This window comes from Leptopilina boulardi, unplaced genomic scaffold (genome assembly GCF_019393585.1).
Source record: "Leptopilina boulardi isolate dan_hultmark-lab unplaced genomic scaffold, ZJU_Lbou_2.1 LbouV2_38, whole genome shotgun sequence".
NCBI lineage: Eukaryota > Metazoa > Arthropoda > Insecta > Hymenoptera > Figitidae > Leptopilina > Leptopilina boulardi.
The window spans coordinates 3,445,682-3,457,496 of NW_026137951.1; the positions used below are offsets into that span (position 1 = coordinate 3,445,682).

General features: G+C 28.5%; 3 protein-coding genes across 6 annotated transcripts in view; 1 reads left to right on the forward strand and 2 right to left on the reverse strand.

Annotated features, from left to right (window-relative positions):
- LOC127288127 (signal transducer and activator of transcription 5B) overlaps positions 1 to 8,326 on the reverse strand; it is a 32,814-nt gene extending 24,488 nt beyond the window's left edge. Inside the window, exons 1-2 of one of the 3 annotated variants that reach the window (XM_051315402.1) lie at positions 8,168 to 8,323; positions 946 to 1,154 (exon numbers count right to left, since the gene is read on the reverse strand). The gene's annotated coding sequence lies outside the window, so the exon portion shown is untranslated. Of the gene's footprint in view, positions 1 to 945; positions 1,155 to 8,167 lie in introns of all 3 variants that reach the window. The other 2 variants (XM_051315401.1, XM_051315403.1) reach the window with 2 other exon arrangements.
- Positions 8,327 to 9,560: 1,234 nt separating this feature from the next.
- LOC127288233 (28S ribosomal protein S33, mitochondrial) lies at positions 9,561 to 10,232 on the forward strand. The gene is made up of 2 exons (XM_051315584.1): positions 9,561 to 9,749; positions 9,852 to 10,232. The coding sequence occupies exon 2, from the start codon at positions 9,853 to 9,855 to the stop codon at positions 10,183 to 10,185; it is 333 nt and encodes a 110-aa protein (XP_051171541.1). The 5' UTR covers positions 9,561 to 9,749; position 9,852; the 3' UTR covers positions 10,186 to 10,232.
- Positions 10,233 to 10,268: 36 nt separating this feature from the next.
- Positions 10,269 to 11,786, reverse strand: LOC127288229 (chymotrypsin-like protease CTRL-1). Of its 2 annotated transcripts, none has more exons than XM_051315579.1 (3): positions 11,586 to 11,786; positions 10,919 to 11,460; positions 10,269 to 10,836 (listed from the first exon to the last, which is right to left on the reverse strand). In XM_051315579.1, exons 1-3 carry the CDS (start codon positions 11,784 to 11,786, stop codon positions 10,269 to 10,271), a joined length of 1,311 nt encoding a protein of 436 aa, XP_051171536.1. The 2 variants fall into 2 exon arrangements, with proteins under 2 accessions (XP_051171536.1, XP_051171537.1); XM_051315580.1 differs by having other exon boundaries at positions 10,919 to 11,276; positions 11,586 to 11,755.
- Between the last annotated feature and the right edge of the window lie 29 nt (positions 11,787 to 11,815).

Sequence of the window (11,815 nt, forward strand, 5' to 3'; positions counted from 1 at the left end):
AAAATAATAATACTTTAATATAAAATTGAATTAAATGACAGAGAAACTGATTTAAATAGTTTTTTTTTTTAATTCAAAATTTTATGAAAGTCAATAGAAAAAATGTTTTTGCAAATCAAAAGAAATAGTTTCAAATTTCAAATCTTTTGTCTTAATAGAATAAAATTGTTTACTCAATAACAAATGACAATGTCCTTCTCTTTGTCATCTGATAAAAGTTAAGATTTTTGCCAACTTTCAATGTAAAAAAAAAAAAACAAAAATTAAGAATAAAATTATTTACTTACACACGATGTGTACGTAAAATTAAAAAAATTATTAACTATTGCAAAAGACTTACGAAAACGGAATAAAAATTGAAAAGAACAGAACAAATTTTATGGAAAATATTTTTGATCTATGGAAATTAACGACAAGAGAGAGAAAAAAAGAGTTTTTTTTTAAGAGAAAAAGAGGAAGAAGAAGAAGAAGAAGCGGGCAACAAGCTCAGCAGGCAAAAAGATGAAATCCAGGACAGCTGATAGACTTTTTGGCGGGATCCCTCGTGCTGCGCGAACAGTCTGGAAAGGAAGAGGAGGAAAGCACGATGATGGAAAAAAAGAGGAAGGAGGAAGAAAGGGGAGTCTTCTGGCCCCATTTTGTTGCTGTTAAATAAGAATAAGGTCCCCACTACCGCATCGGGTTCGGGTATAAGCACCTATATACACAAGCAAGGGGCTTTCATGCACTCCGGGCCCAAAAGGAATAAAGAGGCGGGACACCTGGTCGCGCTCAGCAGTTTCGTGAAGAACGCCCTGCGTGGCACATCTCTCTCTCGTATATATATATATATAATATTATATAGCAAACAGTTCGGTTCTCCGATTTCATTTCTCTCTTTCTCTTTTTCTCTCTCTCTCTCTCTGCGCCACTTCCGAAATATTCAACGCGCAGAACCGCACTCACTTGACAAAGAAATCCGGTCGCGTCCTGCGTCATCATCATCATACCAGAAAAACACGAGTTTCAGAAGACATTATTGTTCAGTGTTGTGCAGTGAATCGAGTTTATCGGACGGTCCAGTGTCTAAAAATCCATTTACTATCCGTGCCACGAGGTCACTAGAGATGTTCCACGAGATGAACTCTTTTTACAAAGGCAGAGGCCGTTTTTACCTGCGAAAAATAAAAAAAAACTTTTTTTTTAAATAATTCTTTCAAAACAATATTGGGAACCAGTTCAAAAAAAGAAATAATTTGGAACGATTTTTTGTTTCTCAAGAATGGGTAATGTATATATATATATATATATTAATAATAATAATATTAAATTCTCTTTAGTCAACAAATAATTTGACCGCATTTTTTGAATTTGAATTAAACGCTCGAATTAATCGATTCTCGAGCGATATATTTTGTTGTAATCACTTCAGATTGTACATAAGAAAAAGAGAGCGCGAACAAAGGAAATGAAAACAATATATTTTGTCGAGAAATGTGATAAATAATTAATAACTTTGACACATTTCAAGACTTAAAAAAAAAAATTTTCGTATTTTTTTTACTAAAAATGTGTATTATGAAAAAAGTATATATATATATATATTTTAACGATGAACTTTTTCCAGAGAATTTTTCTTTTCACAATATATCTTGATACAGAGAAGTATAATATTAAATATTTTATGTGATATAGTTTTTATGAGTTATATATTATGTTATAGGATATTACGCAATCTTGAATAAACGACAAGTTTAAGGGTTATTGATGTTTAGAGTGAGAGAGAAGATGATAAAGTGCCCTTTATTATATTATGTTCAAGAAAGATTACAATTTGAAATATATACAAAATAAGATAAATGTTTGCGTGTTTTGCTTTTATTTTTGTTTCTATTGTCTAATTATCAACTTAAGGGAGGGGGGGGGCAACTTGAAATAACTTTTGTGAAACGGAAAAATGTATTATGTTTACCTTGCCCGTAAATTAACGGTTTTTCGATGCATGAAACACTTTCTTTGTCGGAAAGACAAGTTTAAATGAGTAACCCGTAACTTGATATTTATCTATTCAAATCAGAAACTTTCATATCACTATATTATTATATATTTTTGTTTAAAATTCCATAGAATTTCAAATCAAATTTTTTTTTACTTCAATCATACACATTTTTAGACTCAATAGAAAAAAAATATTTAGTTTTATTTTTTAAAAAAAATTTCTTCTGTAATATTTAATTTCAAAAATATTTTTAAATTTTTACTCCAATTTTTATAAAGGGACATAGTTACTTTTAATATGTTATAAAAAATTTTTTCTACCAATTTTAAATTATATTTTTGCAAATTGTAATACCCAGAGTAGAATTTTATTTTTAATTTTTCAACTAAAATTTTATAAGAAAAAAAAAAATTGTACAAGACTATTTGTTTCTTTATTGTCGAAATATGATTGAAATTATCAATATTTGGATAATTTGTCTTTTTTCATTTACAAAATAAAATTTCGATAACTTAATTTCAAATTTAGTAATCAGAGAAAACCAAAAGAAAACAAATTTATTTAGACGCAATCGTAACGTTATATCACTTTGTCTTTGTTTGTGAATGACGTCATCCACTTATAGGGAAATCAATGGGAGTACGCGTGTTAAGTATAACTTACTACGATCTGATTGAGTGTAGTAAACGTGACTAATTATATATGAAAGGGACTTAATATGATTTGGAAAATGTGGAAAATTGCTTGTGTACACGAAAGCATATTGTTTGACGTTAAAAAGATGTTAACAGACCGATAGTCATTATTATTATTTTTAAATAAAAAAATTATAATTAAAAAATTAAATTAAACCTAGATTAATTATTAAGGCATAGTGAATTCAATTTAATTAGTAAAATATAAATAATTAATTAGCAATTTAATAAAAGTTAATATAAATTTTTATTGGTAGATTTATTTATTTGTTTTTTTTTCATCTAAATAAGGTATCAAAATCGCGAATACATTTTCGTCAAGAAACTAATTGTGACGTTATATGATTTTCGCAGAATTTCTATTTTTATCGAGTTTTGGAAAAAAAAAAGAGTACAAACGTGAATGTTTTTGGAAGATTGGGAAAATTGCGGCCAACTGATGGCAAGAGGTGGAGAGCTGTATTTCAAAGAAGCGTTTCAGGTAAAGGATTATTAAGTTTGGAAGTAACGGTCTATGATTTGTGATTCGAAGTAGAAAAAGAGGCTCTCTGATTTGGAGACTGACCGCCAAGGCCACATTGGAGGGCTCTACACTACAATATATATATACAGTTTAGCTTCGATTTTAGGGCTTGCTTTTCACGATTTTTGTGTGCGAGGTTTCGAACGTTTTTACCTGATCTATATATAGGTGAAACTTTTATTATTTATAATTGTATTTATTTTGGAAAAGAAAAAAAAAAATTATCTCAACAACGAATGTGACATTTTGATTGACGACTTGAAATTGATTAATTGCATTAAAGACAGGTCGAGATTCGTGACAATGTTTCGATTTGATATTTTTTTAATATTGCACTTGTCCCGGCCTATCGAAATGCAGAAAATTCATCTCGAGATAATAACAAAGAAGAATAATTGTTTAATATGTATATATGGAAAGGGAATAAAAATTTACTACGCAGTTAACACACATCGATGGGGGAACGAGAGAAAAAAAAAAGGGTGGCGACAATGTCGAGTTTTCGGCAGGCGGGGATGTGAGCATTATTTGTGGTATTGGATCAAATTGCACTCGTCCCGGCCTGCTGATGGACTTGCTCGAGTAATCTTCTGATATACCTTATTCGATACCGTTACATTGGATCTGGACCTCAAGGAAATTTACACAAACTCCTCTCTTTTAAAACATCAAGCTCCGAATTCTATATAAATATATATATATATTTTTTTTGTGTATATCGATATTTTTATTTTTTAAATGCATTTATCTTTTGTCATTTTTCTTCGTTTTTTTTCATTCATTCTTTCTTTCTCATTCTGAAATTACAGGTACTTAAGTGAATATGAATAATGTGATTATAATGGGGGATTTAAATAATTATTTCCAGGCAGTTGTTCCCATCAGAGCGCAAGAAAAGAAGGAGAAAAGAGAAGAAAAAAGAAGAAAAAAAAAGAAACTGACATCCGTCGACGCGGTCTTTTCTAGCACACTTTTAAATCGAACTTTTTAGAGGGTGTCTGCAAGCGATTATCTTGGAGACAGAAGGTTTGTGCTGTGCCAACGGTGCGTACAAAATACAATCGGAAACCCCAGGGCCAAGTTGGACTGCTAGTTTCAGCTTTCAGCTTCTTTAATACTAGACTGGGCACTTTCGGCGAGAGGAGATGATTTCGTCGAATTTTTATTTTTCAAACAACTGCGAAGGATGCACGAACAATTCCTTTCTAGTATTAAACTATATAAGAGGGACTTGTTCAAGGACATGGGCAAAAATTTTTTAGATTCTCCCTAAAAAAAAAAATAATAATGCGGCAACATTAAAAAAATTTTTTTTGATTGATACTCCTAGAATAGATTTTTTGAAATAAGCGAAAAATGCCACAGGTTTCCATGCTAGCATAGAAAGGAAAAAAATGAAGAAAAAAAAAACAGAAACTGACATCCGTCCCGATTTTCAAAATTAGGATTTTAGTTCTAGTCGAAATATACACGGAGAAAAATGAGTTTGCTATTATATGGATAGCTAATATTTAGCTGTTACAGCAAACTATTTTAGCTATGGTAGCTAATTTTTAGCTGTATTAGCTAACGAAAATTGCTGTCCATATAATAGCAAATAGGGTTAGCTACAATAGCTAAATTTTAGCTAATATGGCTAACTTTTTTTCTCCGTGTATTTGACCTGAAATCTAATCCTAAAATTCTGATTGTTCAAATAAATGATAAAAATTTTAATTCAATTTTTATTGTAATTTTTTTAACAATTGAAAACAAAAAAAAATATTTCTTCTTAACAAATAGTTGGATGTTGATTGTAAAAATGATGTTTTTTCTTTTTCAATTAACAGAATTTTAATTTTATTGAAAAACAAAATTTTTTTTCATAATATAATAAAATGAATCATAAAAATTTTCCCACGGTAATATATGTATTTGATTCATCTATTTTACTGCAGAAAAAAAACTGCATTAATTGTTATACTTTTTTCCAAATTATTTTTTCATTACATTTATTAATATTTGTTACGCAATGAATAAATTTTTAAAAAAAAATTTTCATTTACATTAATATTCAGAACTTGAGGAAATAAAAAATTGGAAAATTAAAACTCGAGTTTACATCATTATCAGAATTTAATTTTTTTTTAATCCAAGCAAATTATCTGACATATTTATGTTTCTCAATATCCATGTCAATTTCTTTTTATAAAATAATTAATTCATGAATTATTAAATTTTACTCTAAAAAAAATTAATAATTCAAGAATTATTCTTCTATTTTTCTTATTTAGAATTTGGATATTAAATTTTATTAAATTTTCAATTGATTGATTTGATTAAAAAAGCAGTTGATTTGAAAATGCAAAAAAATTTAATTTTAGAAACAATTACAATTGATTTCAGTAAAAGCTGCGTTTTGGTTTCAAAAATTTCTTGTTGATTTGAAATTAAAGAAAAAAAATCTGATTTAATTTAGTCAAAAATTAATTCAATTTGAGAAATATTTATACAAAAATACATAATAAAAATTAACTAAATTTGATTTCAGAAAAAAAAAATTATTTCATTTAAGAAATATATAACAAATATTTAATCTATCAAAAATTGAATGTGATTTTTTTAACTAGAAAATTAATTTTAAAAAAATATGGATCAAATTTATTCATTTGATAAAATGGTAGCAAACTATAATTGAAAAAACCCGAAACAATAAAAATTTACTTGGATCAAATTTCGTAACTATTCAGTTAAAAATTAATATCCTGAAATTTTCTCCATTTGTTTATATTCCGATTTCGTTCAAATCTCGATTATATAAAGAAAATAAATATAATTTTAATATTAAAAAAAAAATATTTCGCTAGAATAATTTCTGGAAAAAAAACAATTACTCGAATGGAGAATAAATTATTTTTCATGCATAAATGCGAGAATAATTGTTATATTTGTAGCAGTATTTTTTATTTTTTTTTTTGAGGTAAATGAAACACAAAGAATCATGCCACGTGGATTTAGTTTCGACACTATATATAGCTATATAGAAGGCCTCTCTAGGACAAGGAAATCAGATCCCCCCCCCATGAGAGTTAGAAGGGTGGCATTTATCTGCATTCTTTTTCTCTTATAATTCACATACATATAACAGTAAAAGTCCCCAGGATTTGTCCGGTGCATAACGACTGTTATTATCGCACCCTGACAACAACCAAAAAGGTAAATTCACCTCGTCGCCTATATATATATATATATATATATATATATATATATATATATTATAAACTTTCCCTTAATTTTTTCAGTACAACTCGATCTAACTCTCGCACAAACGAATCGAATATACGTTATTTTTTTTCTCCATATCACATGTAACCGTTGTTCGAAACGGTTACAAAACACAGGGGGGGATGAAGCGGATTGGGGGAAGAGAGAATTTCTTTGTGTAATTCGCATCCCTCTCCCATTTCACCGGACCCGATTCGGATCCTCGGTTTTCAAAAGGAATGGATTTTGGATATAGTTATATATATATTCTTTGTCTCCCTATAGCGTCGGCATTAAATATGTGTGCGCTCTCTCATAGGCCCAGGTCAACTATTTTAATTCGTTTTGAATACAAAAAAAAAAAATTGAGACAGAAAAAATCGAGAGAAAGAAAGAAAAGAAAAAAATAAGAGAAAGTTCAAGGAGAATAAAGAGAGGAAAGAAACGAATGAAAAGTGGAAAGTAAGGGATGAGAGAAATAATAGGGCGAGAGAAAGAAAAAGATAAGAATGAAATAGAGTGAATCGAATAAAAAAAAAAAGGGAGATACATAAGAGAGGAAGGAGAGAAGGAGAGAGAAAACTTGATCAAAGAATTGTAGAAGGAAAGAACTCGTAGGTACGTTATGTTCGATCGAATAAGAGTGCACAATAAAAGTAGTGTGTGCCTCTCCATAGAAAATAAATCCTGTTTTCCATTGAACCCACGGGGAAGATGTACCCATGTATATGTGAGAAAAAGGAGCACGCGAGTACAGGCACGCGTATGGTACTTGCGTGCGAATGTGATGGTGCAACCATCCTCTTAAAGAGTCCCACGGTTCGAAATAAAACACCTGGTTCAAGAAATGTGTGTGAGAAAGGTATACACACATCTCTTTCTCTCTTTATACACACATATTTACTTGGTCGTCGGATAAAACCACATGTGTGTGTGATTCGCTCATCCCGAAAAAAAAACCGAAGCGCCCGCGCGCTCTAAAACCCAAACGCGCGGCACCAACACTCACGTGGACAGGTTTTTGCTTCCTTATAAACTTTATTCAACTCTTTACAATATGCCCAAAAAGGGTTCACCGTACATACGCAAAAACCATTCATATGCTAAACAATAAATTTACTGAAAGAAACGAATCCCTGTCTTATGAACAGGCCCCATACAGCTGCAGTTTTTCAGGGTGATGGCGAGAAAAAGAACTGATGCATTGGAAAGAATGGAAAACAATCAGTGTGAAGATGTTTTGTGGCAAGGTGACGAGAAGAATCTGAATTTTTGTTATTTCAATCATTTCGAATAATTTTTTTTATCACGAACATCATAAAGAAATAACTCTTCAAAAGAATCGCTGAATTTTAGTGATTTTAATATCTAATAATTTTTATTTTATATCCCTAAACGTTCAAATAAAAATTTTTTTAAAAAAAGGGAATTTTTTTTTTATTACGATAGCTTCACAGCAACGTTTAATTTATTCATCTTATTTCGCTAATAATTAAATCAATATATTATTAAATAAATTATATTTTATATTTATTAATATATTGAATTAACAATTATATTTTCTCAATTTGTTACTAAATCAAATTATTTATACTTTATTAAAAGAATTTGGTTTGACTACGCATTTTCCACCATTTATCTCTGTTCCATATAATAAACATTAAATTTACTATATTACATTTATATATATATATATATATATATATATATATATATATTGTTTCTTACCTATTTGAAAAATCCTTTTCGCCATCTCCTTTTTGCCAAAATATTGAAAAATATTCTTTAAAGTTATTCTAGTCCATTAAAGATGCTTATCACATTGTTCCGTGGTCAATCAGATACAGCAGGAAAGCCTGATTTTAAATGTTTTACATGTTCCGTGATGTTTTGCTCTTTGTTTCCAATTCTTGAAACTACAAAAAAAATTACTGATTAAATTACATTGAAAATAGTTTACATTTCTACTTTTTCACATTAAAAAATAATTACAGTAAATCGATAAACCAAAAAAAAATTTCAAATAGGAAAATTAATTAAGGTAATTAATTTTCTTCATTCAATATTTCAAAAAATCTTTGATTAGCGATTTTAACTAAGTACACAAAAGTATTTATTCATATTTGTATAAAATCAATAATTTTACCTATATTTATTCCATCAAGATTTATCTACTTTGATATTAGATAAAATTAATTATACCTGCAACGAATTTTTCCTTTTCTTTCGAACATAACCTGAATGCCGAAGGAAACAGGAGACTAAATATATGATTGGATATATGTAATGCAATCTTTCAAATACATTAATTACATAAAAAATTAATAAACTAATTGAAATATTTACCTCTCCATCAAATATTATTCACTACGATATAAATTAAATAAAAAATCTTCATTTTACCTGCAGACGCCTACAACTTGTAACGAATTATGAATATAACCTCAAACTCGAAGAAAACGCGCGAAATCTTTCAAGATGTTGCACTATGGCTGTTTTCGGCCAATCAAATTCAGTGATACAACCGTGAAAATTCAATCCAGCCGATTGCTTTACTAAAATACTGGAGGTATAAAAGCACCTTTAACGATTGTCCAATCATTATTAACATTCTGTTAGATCTACCAATCACAATTAACTCAGAGTTAACCCAGAGCGAATGCCGAAAATAGCCTATTGCGCATGCGTTACGCTTACCGTTTCCGGGAGATTTAAAAAAGTTCATAGAAAGAAAGCGCTTGCTCAGTCCGCCATGACAGTCGGTCATATTCAATAATGAAAAAAATATGACCGACCGGTAGTTCGAATTATTTGGAAATAAAATTATTCAAGATCAAAAGGTCTATTAAAGGAATTTTAATTGCACCGCATTGTTCCCATGCGTCAGCTGAAGTTATACCGCACCTTTCTGATTGATTTATATTTTAAAAAGCTCTTTTTTTATTTTTTTAATTGTTTTTAATTTTTCCAACACATTAAATATCAATTAATATTTGTAATTAAAATTTTCTTTTAAATTACCGTTAAGTATATTTTAATAAAACTAGTAGTCAGTGAGTTGCAAAAACGTATTTAAAAATACGTGCTTAATTTAATCGGACCAATAGCAAGTAATCTGCTTAATTTGGCAACACTGGGACGACCACGACCGACACATGTTACCTAACCTTTCTAAACAAAATAACAAAATAGTGTAAACCGTACAAATTTTTGCGGTTTTAATTTATTTAACAAAGTGTTCTGTAATGTTTAAATTTTATTAATTTTGCTCAAGATTTTATATTTTGCATTCGTTTAATCAAAACCGCAGGTAAGTTATATATTCTAACCTCACTTTTATTGAATTCTAAAAACATTTTATATAAAAGAAAAACTATTTAAAATACACATTCTTTTTAATTTTACTTTTCAGAATGAGTAAATATGTGAATTTATTAAATGTTAAAACAAAATATGCATTGCGTATGAATCGTTTGAGTAATCGAATATTTGGAGAAGTTGTACGAGATGTACCACAATCATCAATGAAAGTTGTTAAATTATTTAGTGAAAAACCAATTAACAAAAGACCAGAAATAGTTGATTATTATCCACGACTTCGTGACACGCATTTATTGATGAAACATTTACGATGGTACGGTCTATTTAGAGATGAACATCAAGATTTTAAAGAAGAACAACAACGTTTACAAATTCTTCGTGGTAAAAAGCCGTGGGTAAAGGGACAAAAAAAAGAGAAAAATTAAATTAAATGTATTTATAGTTAATAATACACAAATTATTATGATTTAAACGTTCTTTTTTTCAACAATGCAAGTTTTTTTTTTTTTTACAAAAACAGTACAAAATAGATGATATATATAAAAATTAGTGAGAAAATGATTAATTTGCATTTAAATGGGAAAATATTTACAAACGTGCTACTATAACCACAAGAATGAGATTCATCATTATCATCATCTTCATCGTCAATTGTAAAAGGTAATAATTCATCAGTTTCATCAAAATTTGTATTTTTTGTTACAATTTCTTTAACTGTTTCTATTGATTTTAAATTAATTTCTTTATATTTGAAATTATTTTCTTTTTTCTTTATATTTTCGATATTACTTGAAACGATATAATTTTCATTATCAAATGTTAAGTTATTTTTAATTTTTCTTGACTCCAAATTATTAGTTAATGATTTTTTCTTCATATTTGACATTGTGTATTTTCTTGCCTCTTCTAAAATTTTTTCAACATCCTCCGCAGAAAATTGATTTCTCAATTCCAATTGATTGGAATATTCTTTTATTTCTTTTAAATCAACATTTGTACTTAATTTTTTCGGACAAATTTCCATTTTTTTAATTGAATTCTCTCTGGAATTTTGTATTATTTCATTCATCCATCCTCTAATAATGAAAGAATAAATTAAAATTCTTGGTGATTTTTATTTGACAAAATTGCAAGAATATATATATTTTTTTCTTTTACCTAAACAAATGAGTGTTAAGATAAGAGGGTGAACCACCGCAATCGAAAGAAAATTTGGTCCATGAGGCAATACCCAGTAAGACCATTTTATCATTTTTATCTTGACAAACAACGGGTGTTCCTGGATTTCCAGCGCATGCCATTCTTTCACCAGCTGATTCGACCATTGTGCAAAAAACATTTAAAAAATTTGCATTTCCTTTATACATGTAGGCGCAATATTTCCATGAATTTAATATTATTTCACTATATTGAATTGGTTTTGCAAATACTTTTGTTGAATGTGGTCCAATATAACTTTCCCAGCCGAATATAAAGCATGATTTATAATTTTCATCATGATTGCGTGGTCCTAGATCTAGAAAAGGAAACTCAGAATCACATAAATTAAATGGTTTTATTAATTTAATTAAAGCGATATTATTGTTAGGATCTTGAATGCCGAAGTCATAATTGAATTTTGGAAATATAAATGCATGCATCACATTTATAACTTGTAATGATTCTGTTTCATTTAAACCAACGGCTTGGAGTAAAATTGACTAGAAAAAATTTTTTATTTATTTATATTTAAAAAATTCGTAAACAAAATTTGATTTTATATAAAATTTTTTTTTTCTTCATTTTTAAATTGCTTTTTTCGAATAAAAATTTAATTTTTATTTACTTGTCGATCGTCTTGAACACATTGTGCCGCTGTTAAAATCCAATCGGAAGAAATCAAAATTCCACCGCAAGGAATGACGGTTTGAAATTGTATGAGCCAAGGAAATTGTCCCTTTTGAATTCTTTTACCCAATAATGCAATTCCCGTGTTTACATTCAAATTTGATAGAATTATTAAAAAAAATATTACAAAGCTTAACATATTTTTCAATAACAACAACTGTCAGGATT